The sequence below is a fragment of the Denticeps clupeoides genome, chromosome 11 (assembly GCF_900700375.1).
Source record: "Denticeps clupeoides chromosome 11, fDenClu1.1, whole genome shotgun sequence".
NCBI lineage: Eukaryota > Metazoa > Chordata > Actinopteri > Clupeiformes > Denticipitidae > Denticeps > Denticeps clupeoides.
In genome coordinates, this window is record NC_041717.1 from 12,415,958 (window position 1) to 12,440,376 (window position 24,419).

Below are 24,419 nucleotides of genomic sequence, written 5' to 3' on the forward strand. Positions count from 1 at the left end.
GGCAGTGGAGGCCTTGCGGTTAAGGATTATGGCCCCGTAATCAGAAGGTTGCCGGTTCAAATCCAGATCCGCCAAGGTGCCACTGAGGAAAGCACCGTCCCCACACACTGCTCCACTGCTCACCAAGGGTGAGGGTGAAAAGCAGAGGACATTTTTGTTGTGTCACCGCGTGCTGTGATGCAGTTAAATGAGATTTGGTGGTGGGGCTGTTCCGGTTCCATGTTCCGGGCCGGAGTTTTCATGTCCGGTGCGTGTCTACCTGATTACCCGATTGTGGTTAGCTGATGTTTGAGAGTATATGTGTTGTGTTTCCGCCCTGTCCCCACCCACTCAATATATGTGTATCGTGTGTTGATGCTTCTAGTTTAGTAAATCCCTTGTGCTGTAAGTCGTGCGATTGCATCCTGTATCCCAGCGTGATGGAAATGCATTTGACTGGAGTTTAGTATGCAAGTGTAAAGACGCACGCAAGTTATAAACCTCTTGTGACCGCTGGTTTTGGCTGCTCTACCATTACAATGAAGGAGTACTGAATATTAAAGACATGCAAGTAAGTTCTCTACTACCAAACAGACACCAAAAAAATCTTGGTAAATTTAAAGCTATTTGAACATTTGTAATCACGCTATGGCTTCTGTAAAACCGTGTTAGGACCGGTGGGAACTCGGAACTCTCACAGAGGAGAACAAATTGTTCCAGCTGCAAAAAAAATTGGTTGGTTCCCAGACCTCAAGGTACACCCAGAGATGCCCATTTACACTCCGGCCCTTTCTTCATATTTTTTTTTCTTTTGATGAGGGATTTGCTTTTCTCTGAATGCATTTGTTAAAGATGTTTCTTTTCTTCAGTGTCAATTAAATATTTATGCGTTATGTGTTTACTTTCTACTAATATTTATAATGGTGACAAAAATAGTTGAGAGCACTTTATCCCTGAGTGTCTACAATGGATCTGAAACTGGATCTGCCTATGTGGTTATAATTCAAAAGAGCGCATGAACAAAAGCACTTCCTTGGATGGAAAGTGAAGTGAAAGTAAAGGAATTATTTGTCACTGTGTCCACACCACGGCATGTTTCATTTTTATCTGAAGAAAGACTAATCTGTAGAAGATGGACATCGGGCCACCGTCCTGTTCAGAGCATGAGAAGAAAAGCGTGGGAATAATCGAATTTCGGGGGGAACAGCCGTCTTGACATAATGGGTGAACTTTATTATATCCATGCTAGCTTGTTCTGGTGCCCTTTCAGGCGTCATGAAACTGGACAATATCTATTAATCCAAACCGAGGTAAAACAAAGTTCCAGCCGTACGTCCGAAAACCTGAAAGGTTTCAACTTCAAAATTAAATTAGCATCAGAATATAATTTTACTTCAACAACAACACTGTGGATGACTTATTGATCCTTATTGTCACTGCATACTTGGACATCTGGCCTTTAACAGTTTCCAGCAATGTAAAGCATTAAAGCAGGACCCTAAGTTTATCTAAGGATCTAAGTGCTATTAGCTGTTTTGTCAAATTAGTCAAAAAAAAAAAAAAAAAAACAGTGACCACGCCCACTTGTCCAGAGTTGGCTGGCGTAACAACCACGCCCACTTGTCCAGAGTTGGCTGGCGTAACAACCACGCCCACTTGTCCAGAGTTGGCTGGCGTAACAACCACGCCCACTTGTCCAGAGTTGGCTGGCGTAACAACCACGCCCACTTGTCCAGAGTTGGCCGGCGTAACAACCACGCCCACTTGTCCAGAGTTGGCTGGCGTAACAACCACGCCCACTTGTCCAGAGTTGGCAGGCGTAACAACCACGCCCACTTGTCCAGAGTTGGCTGGCGTAACAACCACGCCCACTTGTCCAGAGTTGGCTGGCGTAACTCTGCATTTCTGGTTGTTTCGACGTGTGTACGAGGCGCAGAGAAACAAACCTCTCACCTTCCTCGACGTGGTCTTAAACACTCCTTTCTTGAACACCTTGTCGGGGAAGAAAAACGTGCTTTTATTAGACAGACAGGTTGATTAAGTAAGCGCCTAACGGCCGGAGCCGCGGCGTGCGCGCTCCCGCGCCGGGGGGCGGAGCTCCGGGGCGCGCGAACCACGACGCCGCGCGGCGGCCAGGCAGGAACTGCGCAGGGCCGCCCGGGCAAGTCTGGCCAGAGCACCGAGTCCCGAATTATCCCGGGGCCATGGGGGATAAGACGCTGCTGTAGGGCGGGGAGAGACGCGGCGCGCCGCCACCGGAAGCCCGGGGTGGCGGCGATCGATGCGACGACGGAGCTGTGAACTATGCACCCACTCTGGTGACTGGACCCGGAATTATTCCCCCCTCGCCGACTCGAGGAGTCCGGTACTCTGTGTTCCGACCCCGTTCTGGTTTCGTCATGGAAAACTGCGTCGACGTGTTGCTGGTCACCGCAAACGTCGGGTCATTATTTGGCAAAGTAAGTACCGCGGCACACAGTCGTGTGTACTTTTTTTTTTTTTTAAATTAAGGCACTTAAGTACTTAATGAGACTTAGGGCTGAGTTGTAAAGGCGCTTCCCCGGGGGGGGGGAAGGCGGGCAACAATAACCTTGCCAGGGGCCGACGGGGGCGGCGGCGCCCCGCGGGGTCCCGCTGCTTCCAGGAGGTTTAAAACGGCGGTCACGTGTCGCCGACCACTCGACCTGGACGCCGCGTTCCGCTCCATTCATCTTTCAACGAGCAGACAAGTCGGGACGCCGCTCTGCCGAGATACGAGGCGCGTTCACAGCAAGCGCGCCCCCGCCTTCACCGTCACCGACTTAAGCGCGCCAGTATCGACCGGGTCCTCGGACGGGGCGTCGCTCTCTGTGTGTGTGTGTGTGTGTGTGTGTGTGTGAGTGCGTTCGTTGGTGGTGGCGAGTCTGTCACCTATCAGCGCGCAGCACCCGGGCTCGCCGCGAGTTCAAATCGCACCGGAAGCCGAGGCGGACGCGTTCAACAGGCTCGGCGCAGTTTCCATCTCCCAGCGACGCGGCCGGATCTTAATTATCACCTAATTAACGCGTAATGGCGGGGTTCGTTTCAGGCTGCGTCTTCCCGAGTCTCCTTGTATGTAAAATCCATTGTGAGGAGAGGCCAGGGTCAAACGTTGGTGGGACAGGAGCAGAGGACCAGCAGGACATTTCCAGGCTCCCGATGTCTACTGCTGTCTATTCTTCTTAATTGTAAATCTGTCAGTTTTAAACTACAGTACAGGCCAAAAGTTTGGACACACCTTCTCATTCAATGTGTTTTCTCAATGTTCATGACCATTTACGTTGGTAGATTCTCACTGAAGGCATCAAAACTATGAATGAACACATGTGGAGTTATGTACTTAACAAAAAGTGGAGACCTGGTCTCCACAGTCACCGGACCTGAACCCAATCCAGATGGTTTGGGGTGAGCTGGACCCCAACAAGTGCTAAACACCTCTGGGAACTCCTTCATAGTTTTGATCTCTTCAGTGAGAATCTACCAATTTAAATGGTCATGAAAATTAAGAAAACACATTGAATGAGAAGGTGGATCCAAACTTTTGGCCTGTACTGTATATACCAACACTTACTTCCTGATGTCTGTATTCCGATATTCCCTGTGCATTTGTTAATTGAGAGTGTTGTGAGTCTTTAACAAGTGAAGTGGTTGTCATTGTGAAACACTGCAGCCATGACAGGCGCTCAAGGAAGCAGTGTGTGAGGACGGTATTTTGCTCTGTGGCACCTTGATGGATCGGGATTCGAACCGCTAGGCCACCACTGCCCCACTACGTGCGTTTGCATACCGAACCCACGAGATTAGATCATTATGCTTTTTGTGTGCTCTTGTTTTCAGGCCCACAATGGACTCTTTTTCTCCTCATCTGTTCGTCAGTTTCTTTGAAAAATACCCGTAATTTCACTGCTTCGTGACTTGCGTTGGAGCGAGAGGATCATCCGTTGCGAAATAATCCGAGGTGTGGGAAACCTTGCACCAATTGTCATGCCGCTGTTTGCTCAGTGGAAGTCAGAGCTTTGCTGTCATTGTTGCCGATCGGTCGGTCTCGCGCACAGTGAAATGTTGGCCTGGCCCCACGTTTCCACACGCCATATCTGGCACCCTCAAAAAACATGCCAGATCCCGTCGTGGCCGGAGGACGGCCGATGCCTGTAAACAGACGGGTATCTCCGCCTCTGCCCTCCGTGGGGCCGAAAGTTGAGTTCGGCCCTTTGTCTGCTGTAACAGAGCACCTCGCCTGTCGTGAAGAATCACTCCGGTAACGTGAAAGACGGAGACCGTGTCTTTCAACACGCAGCCATTTTGCAAGTCCTGTCTTCATGTGTCTGGTCCTGCCCAAGAATGGCGTGCACAACACAGATGGCCAGCATGGGCTTTTGAACAAAGGAAATGAAAGTACCGCAGAATTTAAAATCAAGAGCCTGCATGTAAAAAAGAAGCACAAATAATCCAAAAAAAAAAAAAAAAAACAGAAATAAGGACATGAACAGCCTCAGAAACCAGACTGGCACACCGATCTGTGATTTTTATATCTCTCTATCTATAAAATGAATTCAGATGAACAGATTCATTTCAGTTTTGCTGTAAACTTGATTGAGAATTCATTCATTATGCATATCTTGTCTTCACGTTTTACAGTCATCTGCTGAATTTAAATGTATAAATGTATTTTGTGATTTTTTTTTGTTTTGCCCAGCATAGGTTAAAAAGAATGTTAAGTGTCGAACAAAAGTTTATTTATGTATTTATTTTTTTACTTATTCAACAGTGTAGGCCTGAGAGCGAAAGGCCGGAGATCCTTAAACATGACGCTCTGAGTATGAATTCTCAAGGGGTCTCATTTCGAAGTAAACATGAGGAAAGTTTCCATGGACTATAATTGTCCTAATACCAGTTGTGAGATTTGGAGTTCTCTTTTATGGACTGAATAACGTCAGACAGCTTTCTGAGCCACGCCTCTTGTTCCTTTCCTCATGGGCAACTGCCATATAGGGTCCTCTCCCAAACAAGCAAACATAAGCATTGTCAAGGATAATTCTGCTTTATTCTGTAAGTATTTTATGTTTCATAATAACCAGTAGATTAGTTGAAGATGTGTGTAATTTAACTGTAAAAACTAGTTCAGGTACACTGTAAAAAAATATAAAAATAAAAACCGAATGACAGAACGACCCGACCATTATATGGACAACTTTCATCGCGGCTCAGCAGAAGACAGCGCCGGCCCACGGTCCCCCGTCCACGGTTGGCTTCATGTTGGGCAGGTTCCCGGCACGCATGTTTGATCGTTGTGCGGTAGTGGACGCTAGTTTGTTTGGGGATCCGGCTGAAGGAGCGGACGGATGGAGGAGGACCGACTTCGTGCCCATGGTGGTCGATGGAGGGCCATGGCATTATCAGCCTGGGTTTTGTTGCAGGTCTAGGGGGGCTCAGATTCCCCATTGTTTGCACAATTGTTTCCTTTTGTTTCCCGTCCTGATTGTCTGCTGGTGTTTGAAAGCCATGTTGCGGTGTGTATTAAATCCCCTTTTATAGTAGTCGTGCGTTTGGCTCCATCCTTCCACATGCCTTGTTGCGCCGTGCCACCGTGACACGTTTACATGTGTGAGCCAGTCCAGGATATGGTTATTTATTAGAGTTAATGTCCATTGTTTGGCAAGTACACTGCAGACCCCCACAGTAAAACACACTTTATTAACATATTACTTATAGCAGCTCTTAAAAGAAGAAAAAAAAATCCCCTCTTGGTGACTGTGAAATGTGGTGTGCCACAGGGCTCAACCAATCAGATTCTAGATTTTAAAAAATAAATCTTGAGCACCCTGCCTTCCATCCCATCCACCAGGTTGGTCTCACACACACCGGCACATGTGACCTCATGAGACCCCGGCGCTGTATGTGTTCTGCCCACGCATCAGATCACAGCACCATGCAAATTCAGTATGCAAAGCCCTCCAGCCTGGAGGAGACTGACTTTCAGCACCCTGTCCTGGCGAGGAAGGCCTAGACATTTATAATGGGAAATGACATTTATAAGGCCTAGACATTTGTAATGGGAAATGGGTTGCCATCACGGCCTTCATGTGTTATTAAATAGATTTTTTTTTCACCAAACTAGTCGGTAAAAAACTCTTTAATCTGATAAAGCTAACAAAAGCATCGCAGGCATATCATTGTCTACTGGATGGCATGCCTGACTGGAAAAGAACCGGTTGGCCACTTACGTTATCTTTCTCTGCGAGAACTCAGTGTTCCTTAAAAAAATGCTTTTAACAACCGTCGCTTTAGAAGCATTCAGACTTTCATTTCATGCATTTTATATGGCTCTCCTTCCCCACCTGACACACACTCATATATTATTAAGTACACCCTTTGGACAGCATGGAGTTTGAGACCTTTGCACCTTTCCACCCCCCATCTGTCAACTTGTGCCTTTAAAAAAGGTTCATATTGATGTCTTTATTTCTCGATTTGAATAAAACTATTGTTTAAGGAAAAGAATGAGGTTGCAGGGTAATAGTACTCCTATAAACGCTGTAGTCCGATTAGTTCCTAGGCTGTGATTAAAGTAGCTGATATTTTAAACTAGATAATTTTTCCAGAGACCACAATACAACACTCATCTAAACTTTTTTTCAGCTACATGTGAGAGAGGCTTAGCAGACATAATAAACATGTGCAATTTTTGTACACGAATGGAGTAATGCTGCTCTGTGTGTATTACTGCTGCTATTCCATATATGTTTTTTTAATAAATAATATATATTTTATATACAATAAAAGAGGCGAAAAAAGCCAGCTTTTATTAATAAATATGCCCCAATGTCTATAGCATTGTTATTAACTAGGGATGCTCTGATCACATTGGCTATCAGTAAAAAAAACAATCTACTAAGCTAAATTGTAGGTTTTCCGGTATTTTACATTTACAGTATTTAGCAGACGCTCCTATCCAGAGCGACTTACAACGAGTAGTTCCAGGGACAGTCCAGGGTTAAGTGTCTTGGGTTCGAACCTAGGCTACTACCACCCCTGTCATTTATCCTTGCTACAACAACACTTGCAGTGATAATTTGCAGTGCCAGTGGATCTCACCCAGTTCAAGGAGTGGACCGTTCGAAGCAGTTTGTTCCTATATTTGTGAGATTCTTCTATTGAAAACAGTATTTGTCAATTTTTAAAATTCATAATGTTGACTTCAACGTAATAGAGTAACAGTAGTGTAAAAGTTTATTCCTTAAATTGCAGAGAACAATAAAACTTGATGCACTGAAAGATTCATCGATTGGCCTGAAGGATTGTTCTGTGTAGCATTTACAATAATTTTGTGCCTCAAATCAGTACACTGAATTCACTCTCAAGCAAGTTCGTAATATGTACCCGGGACCTAATGAACATTCACAATTAGGCGTCTCCATCCAGCGGTACTTCCTGGGTACTTCCATGACACTGGATACCGATAATGCTTCACATCCTAGATAATTTAGGTGTGTTCATTGGTTTATATCTGAAAAGAAATGCTGCTATATATTAAGAAATCATCAGGGAAAATCCTCTGATTAATGATGCCTCAAATTAATAATGATTTTTAGAATTAGAAGGCTTGCAGGCAATTGAAAGATACTATTATTCAATGAATGATGTTCGTTTTTCTCTTTATAAACTCTTGGCAGTTTAATTTCATGAGTCTTTCTGAAACTTGCCTGTGCTTCTGCTAACAGGATGGGGAGATTGAGAAGAACTGGCTGTGCGAGTTCTACTCAGTAAGTCAAGTTTTTCCATTCTGTTTTTAAAGCAAAGGTTGTATAGTTGTCCTGGCTTGGACACCTATTTGTAGAGATGACCCATGGATGCCTTACTAAGAACCTGGATTTAGATCAGTTATAGGTCGTTGAATATTGATCTCTGTCTCTCTCTCTCTCGCTAACAGACCATCCGCAAACACAAGCCACGCTTTGTTGCCCTGCATTTCCAGGAAGTGGGCGGAAAAGACTATGAGGTGAACATGGAGCATGCACAAAATTTCTTCTGGTAAGGCACTTATGCTGATTGCATACTGGGTGTCCTGTGGGGGATTAAATGCTCGTGACACAGCCTATCATTCTGCCTATCCCATTGTTATCGTTTATTGGATTATTATTGTTCATTTATCTTTTAACCTAGAGTGTTGTTAGATTGAGAGATGGCAGTACCTAGTGAATAATGCAAACTTGAACCCCACTTCCCCTGTTTTTTTTTTCCACTATTTGCCTTAGTGTTTAGTGTTTGTGTTTCTCCATTCTTACTAAAGATTGCATAGTAATCGACAGATTATTAATATTGCCAATATAACTTTTATCAATATAAAAATGCAATTGATGCATTGAGTGTTTAGAAAAAATGTTTTATCACAGGGAGAAAATGTAAACTCCACACACACAGGATTCAAACTCACAAGCTTGGAGGTGTCAGGCCACTTCACTAACCGCTGCACCACTGTGCGGCCCCCTGTGTTAGTTATGGTCACGTGATTAATGAATAGTGTTAGTAGACTCATAAAACTTTGGCACATAATGAGAAATGTGCAGTTCCAGTTGTATAGTACCAAAAGAGGCAGCATTTTCTAATGTTCTAATGTTTAAAAGTTTTGCATATCAAAAGACTGGACTGGCTCACACATTCCACTTCTCATTTTGTAGGAGCATCGAGTCCAGTGAGGAGATGAGGGAGTTTGACAGATCCTGCATTTACATGGACAGCAACTTCAAGGCAGTGGACAGCTTCACTGTAAGTCTTCAGACTTGTCGATAGACTCCCTGTTTCCTTTATACTGACTCTCTTATGCTTTTACCAGACATGAAATTAACTCTGCAAACTGATGCCATTTAAATGTTGTTGGGTTTTTTATTTTACTTTACAGTGTCTATGTAAGTTGACCTGACCAGACCTGACTTGTGGCGCTATGTTTGACCAATACTTTCTGGCAGTGTGGTGTTCTCTGCAGTCCAGACAGCTGTTTGATGCAATGAGCCTCTTCACCACAAGGTGGAGTGTTGTTCCACTGTTTTTAGCAGTAAGCAGACTGAAGGACCCTTGCATAGCTTTCATTTTGATCACAAACATGATACGAAAAAAAATCAGCATCTTGGACATAGAGCAGGAATAGTTAGTTGCCATTAAGTTCAGACAAAAGCAACTCAGAGCCAGACATTTTCCACTTCAACAAGGTGGATTCATATGAGTTATCATACTTACATTATTAAAGTTAAAGTTAAAGTGAAGTGATTGTCACATGTGATACACAGCAGCACAGCACACGGTGCACACAGTGAAATTTGTCCTCTGCATTTAACCCATCACCCTGAGTGAGCAGTGGGCAGCCATGACCGGCGCCCGGGGAGCAGTGTGTGGGGACGGTGCTTTGCTCAGTGGCACCTCAGTGGTACCTTGGCGGATCAGGATTCGAACCGGCAACCTTCTGATTATGGGGCCGCTTCCTTAACCGCTAGGCCACCACTGCCCCTATAATTCATATCATATTTGTGTCCTATACATCTTTGTAATATTTACTTTAATGATCTTTTTATAATCTTGTATGTTACATTTTCTCCTCATATTTATTAAAATTTGACAACATTAGATGACTACATTAAGATGAATGTTTAGTAGATGACACTTTACACTTTAACACATTTCCTTATAAATTCAATCAGTCGATTTGTACTGATGTAGGGCCCATCTGCTCTAATGCTTGGCATTATGAATGCTATTTATTCAAAACAGGGATTACTAGGGCTGGGGAAAACTCTAGTGATTGTTTTTATGATCCATCAGTTAATCTAACAATTAATTTTTCCATATTGGTTAGATTCTCAATTATTTTCACATTAATTAGCTGTTATAGCAATTTATACATTCTAATGTACATATCTGAGTGAAAAAGGCATTCAAATGAATTAATACTTTAATACAGAAAGTGTTTTATTAGAACAAATAAAAGCAAAAGAAGCCGGCATCCCACCATGGTGGCTTTCACGTTGAAACGTTTTTCAGTTCTCAAATATTTCATTTATCAACTGATCTGATCAACTGAGGGTGTAGGCAATTTGGTGGCGAGCATAATGAGAAGAGGATTTAGGCAAAAAAGTAAATTTTGGTAATATTTATTCCGAATATTTCAGGAAAGTGACTATGTATAGTCATGTATTACACAGAGAACAGTAGTGGCAGTTTTTGATACGGGCGATATGGACCGGTGACCAGGGTGGCATTGTGGATGAGGCATCGTGGGCATCTGTGCAATTAATTTTTTTAATGTATTTAATTATTTTTGCATGTGCGGTGTTCTATTCCCCTTTTGCGTAGAGTAAGTGCGCCCTCCATTTGCGAAGTGCACCTCACACCACCATCTTTGTTTTGAACCCAAAGCATCTGCGTTTTTTGTGTCAACGCAATGATGACGTCGATGTGTCACCCCAGCCTTAGTATTTGACTAATAGATGTTTGTAGTGTTCACTCCCCTGACATATATTGGTCTCAGTGGTCCTTTAATCCTGTATCTGAAGTCTCTTTTCAAAATTCAGCCTTTTTGCAGAATTACAGCCACTTTGAACCAGTCCCACAATGAGATTTTACCCAGGACTCCCCGTTTCAGGGTCTGTAACTTTAAATGTTAATGAGGAGGAGAGAGAAGTGGGGGGGACATTCGCGGGAATAAGGTCATCAACACCATTCACTCACCATAATGTTTGCCACTGACAGGAAGTCATGCCGGCATTTTTCCAGGATAAAAAATTCCCCTTATGACGACATAAGGGGTCACATCCAGCCATCTGAGCTTCCACTCTCTGAACATCATAGCAGAATGGCCTATCGCCATTTCTAGCCACTGCAGGACCACATACAGACTAGGGGAACTCAAATTAATCTTAAATAATCAAATGTTCATGTTCAAAATAAATTTGTAACTTACTGACCTCAAATTAAATATGTATACAGATATACTAAAGATTAAATCTCATTTAAAACTTACATTTGTATTGTATTTGTATTGCTAATTAAAGTAATTGCTTACTACTACTTACAAATTAAATACACCACACTCAAAAATGGTTTGTTGGGTTAACTTAATTCATATATGACACCTATTTCCACACATCTGAATTATGCTAATTGAAATGAATTGATAGAACGGTCCTGTTTGCCTGCCTTAGTTTCAAATAGCATAATTCAAATGTGTGGAAATAGGGGTCATAATTTAACAAATAATTTTTGGAGTGCACTTCAACATCTACTTATAGGTAAATTTAATTTCTGTGTGCTGTTTTTAGAGCTTTATGGCTCATTTGACCCTCCGATATTTGCATATGTTTTCATACACGGATAAATCTATGCCACAGCGTACAAACAGCTTGTTTGTTTGTAAAACTTTGGATTCAAAGTGAAGCAGAAAATGTTCCCATAACCGTTCTGCGGCTGTGAACCAGAAGATCCAGGTTCAAATCCCACTTAAAATCCCATTGTGTCCCTGAGCAAGACACTTAAGTTGCGTCTGGGCATCTGATAAATGCTGTAAATGCAAATTTCACTGTGTGCACTGGGTGCTGTGCCGTTATGTGTCTCATGAGACAATTAGTCACTTCAATGTCACTTTTAGTCCCATTTACAAGCATTTAAAGATTTAATTCTTCTTAGATTGTGTGTTCCACAGGATGTGGACCCTGGCACAAAAGCTATAGTTTTATCTACCTTGAACTTGTGAATCTGGTGTGAAGACCCGTCCTTTTATAAAGGTCATTTTATCGTAGCAAGCTGGATTCTCCCTTTTTTCTGTTTCTTGCAGCCCGGTTTACACTAGGGCTACAACTATCTAATATTTTTGGAATCAAGTATTCTGCCGATTTTTTTCATCGATTAATAATCGGATACCTCATACTTTTGCGTTTTTAAACAACTCTATCAATAGTGTGTTATGCAACATGAAAATCCTCTTAAAATGACCAAGCAATTGGCTGTTATTCCTTATACCCCACTGCTATAGCCCATCTGAGAATAAAGACAAAAAAAGCATAAAGGTACAAAATAGTAAAAAAAGAAAATATAAATAAACAATTCAAGTATTTCTAATAATCCAATTTAATAAAATACAGTTCAGTTTCCAGTTGTATCCAGATGAGGTAGTTAGGTACAATGTTAGTCTTTGTGCAATTATTACAACTTTATATATGGGGAAGGCGTGTTTTGAGATGTAACCTATCAGAGCGTGTGTGTGTATGAGGCGCGTGTGTGTGGTGTATTAGCTCTCTCTCTTGATAGTGATGAGGCATGATAACACAAATAGTTACAAATAATGTACATTCTAAGAAGCGCTAATGTTAGTTAGCAATCATAAAAATACGACACCTTGTAGAAGCTTGCGGTTTACGTGAGGATTTGTTCGGTTAAGGTGCTGCATTATTGACGAAGTACTATTATGGTAAGCCGGGTCCGTTTTACAGTGTATACACCGCATTACGTTGTCCACACAGCGAAAAAATATTCCCAACTGTTTGAACTGCGCTTCAGTTAAAACAGTCCATGAAAAACAATGATTCCGGTGCTGCGTAGCTCCGCGGGCGTGATGCAGTAAGAGATGGACTTTGGTGGCGAAGCCTCGAGGCAAAGAATATTTTTTTGTAATCGAATCATTCGAGTTATTCGATTCATCATTTCAGCCTCAGTTTACACTGTATCAGCTGCACAGCATGTTGGTCATGCAGTCTCCACATTTGATCGTTTTTGCATAAACTTAACAGACAGCCTATGACAGATTTTGCAAGCCCAGTGGTCTTGGGTGGCCTTGGGATATTGAAAGTATTGCTAAGCTAAGGGCTTCGTGTTTTATTTGTAAAACCATAATTATTCACTAGCACTATAATGATATCAGCACAAATAAAGCACATTGTTGTATTTTTATTTTTTTTTTGCTGTTGAAAGTTTATATCATTGACTGAGATTAACTGAAATGACAATACTTCCCATTTTTGGAATGTACGTCTCCCTGCCTCGTCCCCTGCCATTGTTAAAAATAATCACGCTGTAGTGAAGCAATGTTCTTTCCATTATTTACTGTAATACTATTAGCGTTGTTGATATTGTATTCATTTACATTGCCAGTTAGTAGAAGAAAGTCATCTTTTTTTATTTCACGAGGGTCCCTGGGCACTGAGTACAGGCCCCGCCCCTTCCCGATTACCTACACCCGGTTTCCCTCCTTGGAAGGAGGACCTGCACCAGAGTCCCCGTGTGTGCGTGTGGAGCGAGAGTAGTGTCGGGTGTGAGTGTGATTTTTCGATATGGTCATGTGTGTGTTGGTTTCGGGAGTTGTGGATGTGTGGAGTGTCCCCCGTTTCCACTTCCCCTTCCCCAAAGTAGAATCCTTTGTCCTGCAACTGTAATAGATCTTTTTGTTGGAGCACCTGCGCCTGGGTCCTCTCCTTTCTTGTACAGTACAAGCCAACACTGCTAGTACAAACACTGCTAGTGCCAGCATCACAATTGTAGTTTTTTTATGATTTATTCATGTTGTATCACAACACAAACGACTCAATGGAAATAATCTGATGGCTAGCTTGCTAACAGAAAGAGTGCGGGCAGAAGCAGGACAGCGGGTCCGTCGAGCAGTGGACACCGTCCAACTGGAGTTAATGGGCAGGTGTGGCGAAGCTGCGGAAAAGTCAATAAATTTAACTCTTGATTAAAACTATTGATTCCCTGCCCCTACGTTTGTACATGATAAATAAACTCGAGGGTCCGGCAGGCTGGCAGACTCGTCCACGTGGGCCTCGGACACCCGAAACCCCCCCCCCCCCCCCCCCCCCCCCCCCCCCCCGCAGCCCACACACTCCCACTCATCCGTATTTTCTGCAGAGCCGGCCGTATTGATTCCCCATCCGTTTTCGCCGCGGCTGTGGCCCGGCGGCCTGCCAGGCGGGTGCGTGTGGGGACGTTGTAGGGAGGGTCCCTCCTGCTCCCGGTACAAATGGTGTTTTGATAAAAAATCACTTGTAAGTCAATAAATTTTTATTAAACTGTGCACGGGGCTGATTGATGAAGACGGGTGTGAAGCTGAGTGTGTGGAGGAGAGGAGAGGCGCTCGCTCTTTTTGAGTGTGTGTGTGTGTGTGTGTGTGTATTGGAATTGTTCACCAGGTAACACATTCCCTGTTTTCATGGCTCAGCAGTTTCCCAACACATATTTATGACAAATTCTCTGTTTTTAAAGTGAAGTTCAAGTTAAAATACCCTTCAGAGTTATGTTTCCACGACAACCAACAACAACACATGAGCTGCACAGCTGTGCCACAGTTGTTTCTGACACTTAAAACAGCCACCAGGGACGTAGATGTGTGTAAAAACCCCACCAGCTAAATGAGATGTAGTCAGCTGTGGTCCATTGGCTAGAACCCCACTGCTCTCGGCATCCTTCACATACAAACTTTTATATATGTGCAGAAATGGTGTGCTCAGGGCCCTTTCAATTGAAAAAAAAATAAAGTAAAGTTCAACTTTCAAAGCACGACTGTGACTTTGAGCAAATAAAATAAAGATGAGGGGAGATTTCGTAAATTAAATCAAGACTTTAAGTGATCTCAGGTTATAGACCCATAAAGGTTACCCCTGCCTGTAGGGTAGATTAGCTTCATATTAGTGCCCTGTAACTTAATATTTTTAATTGCTATGGTTGTCAGCAGCCCATTTTGAAACTTGGCACTGTGCAAATCCAGCCCTTGGATCCATTTGCAAATCTGTCGGTGGATCAGCGGATGCCTTTGGCCTACTCACCCCCCCAGAAATCTTTGTTCTTAATCGTTCACACGCGCACGGGCCAGTCAAGGGACAGTTCCCTCACATTAAATGAGAATCGCTTTGGCCTTAAGATGAATTGCTGGCCCTTGTGGGGGCAGATGTGTTTGGGGGGGGGGTGGTCTGTGGATGCCTGGCGCAGCGTCACGCTCCAGGCCCTACGGACGGTGGGCCGATTTTTCTTCCGTCCTGGTGACGGGCGGCCGACAGCGGGTCCACTTCTTAATCCCTTTTAGATTGTTTTAATTTTCTGTCCTTATTGATCTCGGAGGGCGCGATTAATGAGATCACTGAAGCAGGCAGTTAGTACATTAAAAATAGTCAGCGCCATGCCAAGGATGACGGGGAGCTGAGTGGGGTTTTTTTTCTGGTCTGATGTGAAATATGTGAAATGATTACTTATGTCTTCTTAGCTTTATTTTTAACGTAGTGCTAATAATAATGAATAGCAGCATGGTCTAAAACATTGATACACCATACTGCACCTCGCAATGTATTGCATTATTAACCAATCACGTGTTTTTCGTTTTCCTTTCTCTGCAGGCCTTAGGGAGTATGTACTTCATCCACAAGAGCTTGAAGAACATCCAGCAGTACGATTTTAATGGTAAGAAAACATTTTTAAGCATTAAAAGACAGGATCTAGCGCCAACTCGTATCTCTGTGAATACTTTGTAATGGTGTGAGAAATAACCTGCCTCAGCAGCAGGACGAACGGACCAGTCATCACCGACGCACATCGCGGTGTTGTGAAGGCAGACGGAGGCGGCGGCCGCTGATGTCGTGCAACAAGTGTCGCCCATTTTAACCGCCTTCTGCCGAGGGGGAATCACAACAGGAGCAGTGACCCATCTAATCACAGGCTGTATAATCACCAATCCGTCAGCCATTAATCAAGGTCTCCCAGCCAGCGCGAGAGGGCCATGGCCAATCAGAGCTCTCAGAATGCCAGATGTGTGCTTTGAATGAGAAACACGCAGGCGCAGTGGGTCGGGCCTGGATAAGTTATTATTAACTTCCCCCTCCAGATAAACCCTCTCGGTATCAACGGACCGATTTGGGTCCCAAGTAAATTACATTTGTTCACTCAATGCTGTTCAAACGCCTGCTATTGTGTCCCCTGCCGTGTAGCCGTCCACCAGTGCAAACAGACCGAAGGTTCCGTTGGAGGCAGATAGACCAATCCTTTTGTAAATGAGCTTTATGTACTGTGGAAGTGCCACTCTTAACGTACCGCTGCACTGAATAAAACGCTTTTATGGAGATATATTACAATCTGATTCCATAGTAAGGTTAGATGAAAACTCCGGCAAACTTTTCTTATACTGTAATTAATTATACAGTTATTTTCCTATTTATTTTAGTTATAAAGGAGAATTTCAGTTTATGTTTCATTTATATAAATAAAATAGCCATTTACACATAATGTATTTGCATAGCATTTGTCAGAAAGGTGCATACAAAGATCATAAGGCAGTATGAAGACAAGAAAATAATTCTTTCACAATTATTTTGTAATATTTCAAGAAGTTTATAGATGAGGGTAGATTTTAGCCTGTCGAACAGCCTCATTTGATTATGCCTTCCAGCAGGAATTGGATGCATAGCAAAGACCTTATCCAGATGCTGAGTCCAGTCACGATCCTCGTGAATGAGCTTTCTGAAACGGGCCAATGGAAGAGCCATAAAGATGAGGCCTGCCGCCGGCTCTGTCCGGGGCCCGCACCGCCTAATGGCTCGCTTATAGATCCCACCCCGTATCGCGTTTGTGGCGCCGATGAGGCTAACATTAGTTTATCGATTTGCTGTTTGCATGTTTTCTCGCTCGTTTACCTTGTTCCTGTCTGTGCCCCCCCCCTCTCCTCAGTTAAGGATTTCAAAGCGGTCTCTGGACAGAACAAGTACGTGGGCTGCCTGGATGGGGTTTCCACTATGGAGAAAGAAAAATTCCCGAAGAATTTCTGGCCTGATGTGAGTGCGTGGTCTGTATTTGCAGGGAATTTCTCGCCTGTGTTACGTTTGGATGTGAATGCATGATGATGAAACACAACAAGGTTGAATCCCCTCGGCTTTTCCTAGTTTGCTGAGGACATGAAATGTGAATAGCATGCATATGGTCTAGTGCGGTCTGCGTTAGCACTTGTGATTAATCCGCAGACGTAATTCTTCTTTTCTATCCAAATGAATGATTCATGCTTATTATACCCTCCCATAATTCACTGCTATTACTGAACACAACATTGAGGTGCCAGCCTCTGGTCATCCAGGCTGAATTGCAACACGTTAACATTGACAGCACTAATATTGTCAGAAAATCTTGTCTCATTTTTCATATTAGTTTAAGTGTTTATAGTCCCTTCTGGATTAAAATCCGGATTTCAATGGATTTATTATATTCTATTACCGGTTCTTTAGGGGACACTGAATCAATGTCTGTGTTTCATTTAAAACATCTACTTATATCTGTGAGAGGCACAACTATGAGACTAGTAAAAATAAAAAAGTGAACATTGCTAATTATGATGCGTCCTCGTTTGATGTATAACTGCATCCACGTATGTGTAGATCTCATGTCTGCAATTGTCTTTCTTTGTATTTCCTTTTTTGCTGCAGTTCAAGTGGTCTAGGAAAGGCTACATGAGGACAAGATGGCTCATCCACAACCAGTACGTACCAAACTGCTCCTGATTTGGAAGGGTCTGCTGTCGGCGTAACCGTCCTGCACCATGCGATGTTGTTGCCCTGTGTTTCTTTGCACAGCGGTTTCTATTTGCTTTTGTGTGTCAGGAGACAAAAGGTGTCCATTTGCAGCTTGGCTCAGGGTGGCAGGGTGACTCAGCTGGACCCACACATTCAATGCGCATTACTCGTGCATGGCTGGCAGCTGCAGAATGGGACTGAGTGGCAGGGGCAGAAGATTAACGGCCGCGTTCGTTGGCACGTTGTTACCTGACATGCACCGGCTCTGGCTATCAGGCTGGGTTATCATATCACCCTGATGGAGTGACAGCTTCAACACACACACACAGACACACACACATGCACAGACACATCCAAGTTTCTGCGTTGTGTAGAAGGTTCATTTAAAAATGGCAGTAAATTAAATTTGTCACACTTAATGCAATGAATGTAATATATATTACAATTATAAAATCAGACTGCCACAGTGTCTCTGTAATACCTCTCCAATGTTGTAATGTTGTAATGTTTAGACCTTAATTATTACATTGCATATAATGCCGGTAGGGAACAGGAGGGGATGGCCAAACATGGGCAACATCGGCAAGGAGTGAGAAGATATTTAACCTTTATTTATACAAGAATAAAAAAATATATTTTACAAGAGGGAACATGAAATATAATGGAAACAATTGATAAAAATCCTGCTGGCTCTTTGAAAATAGAGATATTTAAGCAACTTGGAAAAGGAGCAGGTGATGATTGGCCCCGGTGTTTTCTCCACAGGGGTCTGGACTTGGTCAACGTGCACCTCTTCCATGACGCCTCCAACCTCATTGCCTGCAATTCAAGCCCCTCCGTGTACTCTGGAAACCGCAAAAATGCGCTCAGATATGTCATCAACAGGTCCGTACACTTGCATTTAGGTATATCTGTATATAACTATATAAACGGCGGTAGTAGTTTAGACCCGCCTATAAACCAGAAGACCACAATGTCACAGGTTTACTAGCATTGTGTCACTGAGCAAGACACTTAACCATGAGTGTCTCCAGGGGGACTGTCCCTGTAACTACTGATTGTAAGTCGCTCTGGTAAATGTAAATGCAATTTACCGGTATCCTGGTTTGGTTAGAGTAAAGTGAAATGCATTTTACTGGAAGACTATGTGTTCTTGTCTGTCAGGATAATAGACGGCAGCTACAGCGCCCTGCCGTTTTTCCTTTTTGGAGACTTCAACTTCCGCCTGGATACGCTCAGCCTGGTCCAGGTACTGTCCTGTTTCCAGTTGTGACAGTCCTCACACGTTGGCGATTCACCCACGTTTAGATGAATCTTCACGGGATGTCTCACTTCCTCGTCAGAACCTCTCCACGTCAGCCGATGTCCAGACGGTGAAGAAAGACAGCAGCAACGAAGTGGAGAAGATCATATGTGAGGAGAAGGACAACGACCACAAGGTAAAAAAGTCAGCGAAGCGTTGTTTCGTGCAGTTTATACCATGTGTGTTATGTGTAACCTTTTTTTTTTTTGGTAAAGCAGTGAGGCATATTTTAGATTTGTTAAAAGACTTTGAATCCTTCTCTAAATCAGCTCTAATGAGCACACACATCACACACATCTTTAATAGCTCTTTGGGTGGGTTTTATAACCATACAAAACGTCTTAGCGTAGTAAATACATATAAAATGACCAATTCATCATCCTGAGTGTGCGCTCCAACATAAACATCTGATGGTCGGAGCAGATTTATCGTTCTGGGATGATATTGACTTTTTGCCAGTCGAGAAAATGTGCACTCACATTACGGCCGGCTGCTCTGAGGAGCAATTCATTTAAACGTGACTTTCACTGTTCGGCGCAGGGTTCCCAGGGACCCTCAGCTCCTCCTGTTCGGACCAGAGATCGGCCTCGTTAATAACTGAACAACACGTTTCATCAATTGATGTCGTAACGAGTTAATGAGTTGAATCCCAACACTCAGAGAGGAGGATTGTGGGTAAACACAGATCTTTTTACACCATTGTCCAGGTTCTGCTGCACATTGAGACAAAGCTGTTTGAGTACCTGCACCAGGCAGTGTTCAGAGAAGACAATGGAAGAGCGGTAAGGTGGCAAGACCATCACACTTTTGTTTTCTGTTGTGGTTAATGTCCTGCCAATTCACTGTGATATAGTTTCTTAACAGGAAGTTCCTTTTCACACTTCATTGAAATAAATGCAAAATAATAAAGCAATATGCATAGCCTCTTTAAACACAGCAATAAACAAACATAAAACAAGCTTTAATAATGATCAGTGCGATTATCCAGTATTTTACCACAGCTTTTTACGTGTAATTATATTTTGCCCTATTTTTATTATTATTCAATTATAAAACAGTGCAGTATTGGTTTAATGACACTATTTAGCTGTTAATATGTTCCAATAAACATACAACTGTGGCAATAAAGGGTCATTTTGTTGAGCAGAAAAGAACTAAATGTTGTATAATGTGAAATAGTTTTATTAGTTAATATTAACGATATTTTCGGTATTTAATTGGGTTACATGTACCAGTGCATGTAGTGCTGTGTTCTGTATGAACAGTGTAGACTTACACTGTGTGTCTTCTCACAGCTCCTGAAGTATGACAAGGAGGTCTCCGCCTTCAAGGATGTAATCACGGAGGAGGAGATACTCTTTCCTCCTAGGTGAGTACTGACTTTGGAAAACGTTTCAGAAATGACAAGGTTCTACACAATTCTTCTTGCTGAACATATATTTTTGTGTCTCAGTTACCCCTACAGTGAGGACTACACTGAACCCACCCAGTACATGAACACACGCTGCCCTTCCTGGTGCGACCGCATTCTCATGTCTCACAGCGCACAAGGCATCATCCAGAGGGTGGGAAGCAATTCTTTTTATGCTCAGTTGTAAATGAATAATGCAATATAATAATGTATCTCTGCATTTTATTATCAATGATAACAGCAACATCTAATAGCTTATGCTTGGAAGAAGCATAGTTTATATTGCTAGTTTGCGTAAAAGCAATCATTATGAAGTATATAGTGTATTTCATAATGCTATTATCAAAACAGTGGTAGACGAGAGATAAGTACCTTTATCTGTGTTAAATCACTGTGATGAAACAAATGCAGAGCGTAATGAATGTGTGATCGTGTTCACAGACAGAGGAGGGGGAGAGTAACGTTGTGTACAACACACTGGGTCCCAATGTCTGCATGGGAGACCATAAGGTAAATGCGCTTCAGAAACATCACAGGGTGTCTCCTTATGGCCTGTCTTGTTATAGACCATGCATCTTCTCTGTTTTTCTTTTCCAGCCTGTGTTCTTGTTCTTTGCACTGAAGCCAAATGATCATTGACACAAATCATGGAACCCAAAAAATGGTAAAACCTGATTCTATAATATCGCATTACACAGTTACTGTGCAATGATACTCTACAATACACAAAGTTATAGGATAGCATTAATAAAACTAATAATAGCATAGAAGTCCCCCAGGGCAGCTCTAGTGGTCTCTTGTGGTCTAAACCAAACTCCCTAACATAGTACAGATGGGACATGTACTGTCCCTAATGTATTAGTTTTGGATTCTGTCAAGTGTGGTCAATGGTAGTTACAGCAGTGCCGTCCAGTCAGCCAGCCCTGCCTTCAGTAATTACTGATGGCCTTCCTGGCCAGCGAGAGCCGTATTGGCATTTTTATGGCCAAGATTTGGCTTTACTGCCATGTTTTAGCCATTCTTTCCCTCAGTGTCCTGCTCTCGGTTAAGGTGCAGTGGGAGGTGGCTTCTGCTGCTAAAGAGCCATCATTTGAAGCGCCCTGAGATTCTCTGTGCGGTTGGTTAGCTTTGCCGCTTTGTGTATGGCTATTTCTCCATTTTGTTTCTGTAAATCTTATCAGAAGGATTTATATCAGTTAATATATATCTGTCGATGTAATGACTGGAAATTACAGTTTTATAGTGAGCATAAATTGCACATATAATACACAGTATTAAAAATGTTTTCTTTATTTCTCCCATGAACAGATAACAAATAACATACTTAAATAATACTACAATAAATTATTCAATGCATTATGAAAGCAGCCAAGCTATTTATCCATGTTACTGCAAATAAATTATGTACAATTTCATTACATTAAATTAAGGAATTAAATTACAATTTATACAGTAATAATGGTTCTAAAATAAATTGCTATAGGATGTGTAAAAAACATATGGATAATATGTTTGATTACAGGATTTTTATCTGAATGGATGGATAATTATCTTCTTATGTCTGTAGATACACTTTCATCTGGCTGAAGAGGAAGTGCTGGAGCACTCTGTTGAGTACCGGTAATACACAGATAAGCACAGCAAGTCCATCAACACCCCTGCACAACAAACCAATGGGATGGAAGATTTTAACTTTTTTTATTTTCTTACCTTTTTACACCTCCCACAGTAACTAAAATAACCTCCCAGGCAAACTGAATGCAACCAAGGCATCTGGACGGGCAATAAAGGACAGTGTTAGCCTGATATGAGCGACTGGAGATGATGGTTGCAATTTCCAGTTCACCATGTATCTGCAGTTCTTTACTGTGGCTCTGAAATGTTTTTATCTGTGTCTATTTGTATATTTTAATGACAGTCAAACCATGTACACTCAACATACGTAAGCTCTTTAGTCAACATCAAGAATGCATTTCCATCACAGTGACTTGGCAAATTTAAGATGATACGGCCTAATACATTTTACTATATAATACAGCCTCCACCAAATGTTATGCCTGGATCTTCACTACTAGTTTTCTGTGTCGTCTCAGTGGTATTGTTACCTAACAGCTCTGATCAAGTGCTCCGCCAGAGACGGGCTCAGAAATCTATCCACCCTGAATGAAATATGTAAATCCCACCCACTGCAGCGCAGCTCACGGTTCCTCAGACAAGTGGTCTGTCGGTCCGCTGTGCCATTACAACATCCAGTTTAACTTTTACGTTACTTCTATAAAGCTACTTCGCTGTACATTCCATACTTGCCGGCCCATTTACCCATTGTCGGTCGTGATGTAAATTTTTGGGTTATGTCACATTTTACTCACTTGGCACAGTTCCGGTGAGTTCGCTTTCTCCTTTTGTGGCCGGACTATATCTTTATTACTTCTGGCCTTGGACTTTGACCGAAGTCTGTAAACCGGTAGCATTAGAACGTGTTTCCATTGGAAGTTGGAAAATCAGCGCCGCGTTAACATCACTGCAGTCTGCTGTATGGCTTGTCATCTTTGCCTAAGTGCAAATAATTGCTTTCATTCACTTGTATTGAAGTGACAAAGGTTAGGTGCACTGTTTTCGGGAGCATTACCAAGTTCTGGTCTTCTGGTTTTATTATTGCAATGGCATTTAATGCAATGTAATGCAATGGTCTATATCATTACATACTGTTTTAAGACAACACTTGCAAACGTAATTATTGTACAGATGAGTGCTTACGATGCTTTGATTTTTTTAAAAATACAACATGCATAACATCTGAACTTAGTCATTTTTGTACAGGATGCTTGAATACTCGCGAGGCAGTTAGGACTTTCAGGGTTGAATAATCAATATTTATTTCTTGATTGTCAATGGGGTGTAAAAATAATAGTTGTCTGATGTGACGTGGAAGCCATTATTCTAATTCAGCTTGAGGCTATAGATTATCTGTGTGACCTGTGGCTTACTAAATTTCTGCAAATTTGTGAACAATCAATAATTTAAGTGTCAAGTGGAAGACCACACGGTGCGTTTGTCGATAACGGAGCCGCAGTAGCTGATTCATGACTCGGCCACCCTCTATTTGTACTGGCCCGTGATTGTGTTAGTGGGAGATTGTTGATAGTGATGGAAGAACACTAAACTGATGTAAAATTATGTAATTTATTTTTGTACACAAAATGAAAATTGAGACATTTTGACATAAAGGTGAGTGTATTCGTTTGCCTCATGTTTTCTTTCAAAGTCAATATGGTGGTAGTTGCCAAGTTGGTGACACACTTGCCTATAAACCAAAAGACTGCAAAGTCGAACCCCACTTACTACAATTGTGTCCCTGAAAAAGACACTTAACCCTGAGTGTGTCCAGAGAGAGTCCGATAAAATTGCCATAAATGTAAGATGAAATGACGAAATGTAAAATGTTTGAAATACATACAATTATGTTTCTCTCTTAAAGTATGAAATGAAGTTTTCTTTGAAACAAATGAGAAATTGAGCCTCTCCCCTCAAGGTGAACTAGGTCAGGATTATTTCTTCTTCCACAATGTCCAACTTGTTTTGGATCCACAGCATTCAAGTGCAGAGTTAATCTGGATCTGATTCCCACCATCAATATACTTTAGAATTGGAACAGCCGTTGGATTGCTTGACTTCAGATTTGTCTTAAGAGCAGGAGTCAAGCAAGGGCAAATTTCCCAGAGAGGGTGAGCCGCATGGAACGGTGTGAATGGATGTGCTGTTTTAGAAAAATTCATTTTGGTTGCAAGTTTTCTACATATATACGTCTGAAAAATGTCAAATAAAATAGAAAATATTATGTTTAGGCTTTTAGAAATGTGTTCCCAGGCAGGAAGTACTTAATTTAATGAACTGAATTTTAACAAGGAACAAATGAGTATTTGTTGTAAACAAACTTTTATTATTGGCTATTAAATATTTTATCTATCTCTATGCCAGTTAGACTATTACTGGAAACATAACTCACCCTCAGTCATAAACAGGATCTCCACTATCATAATTTCTGCATTCCCATCCATTCCTGTTCAATTTTTCAGTGGAATAAGTCCCTGGTGACCACAGTTGAATTCTTACCAGTGATTAATTTCTTTTGTTTTACATGATTTTATACAGTAAATATCATACCATATATACCATATAAGGCTGT

At 42.2% G+C, this 24,419-nt stretch overlaps 1 protein-coding gene across 1 annotated transcript; it reads left to right on the forward strand.

Moving 5' to 3' along the window:
- Positions 1 to 1,919: 1,919 nt before the first annotated feature.
- Positions 1,920 to 24,408, forward strand: inpp5l (inositol polyphosphate-5-phosphatase L). Its single transcript, XM_028996902.1, has 16 exons — positions 1,920 to 2,438; positions 7,719 to 7,760; positions 7,928 to 8,028; positions 8,676 to 8,763; positions 15,363 to 15,426; positions 16,687 to 16,790; positions 17,433 to 17,485; positions 18,285 to 18,404; positions 18,684 to 18,768; positions 18,863 to 18,958; positions 19,530 to 19,604; positions 20,118 to 20,191; positions 20,276 to 20,387; positions 20,675 to 20,743; positions 20,831 to 20,897; positions 21,801 to 24,408. The coding sequence occupies exons 1-15, from the start codon at positions 2,379 to 2,381 to the stop codon at positions 20,870 to 20,872; spliced, it is 1,185 nt and encodes a 394-aa protein (XP_028852735.1). The 5' UTR covers positions 1,920 to 2,378; the 3' UTR covers positions 20,873 to 20,897; positions 21,801 to 24,408.
- Positions 24,409 to 24,419: the final 11 nt, after the last annotated feature.

Coding starts and splice junctions, on each gene's coding strand:
- inpp5l (XM_028996902.1), top strand. CDS start 2,379: ATGGAAAACTGCGTCGACGTGTTGCTGGTCACCGCAAACGTCGGGTCA. Junction 8,764..15,362: donor AGGCAGTGGACAGCTTCACT/GTAAGTCTTCAG, acceptor CTTTCTCTGCAG/GCCTTAGGGAGTATGTACTT. Junction 15,427..16,686: donor CCAGCAGTACGATTTTAATG/GTAAGAAAACAT, acceptor CCCTCTCCTCAG/TTAAGGATTTCAAAGCGGTC.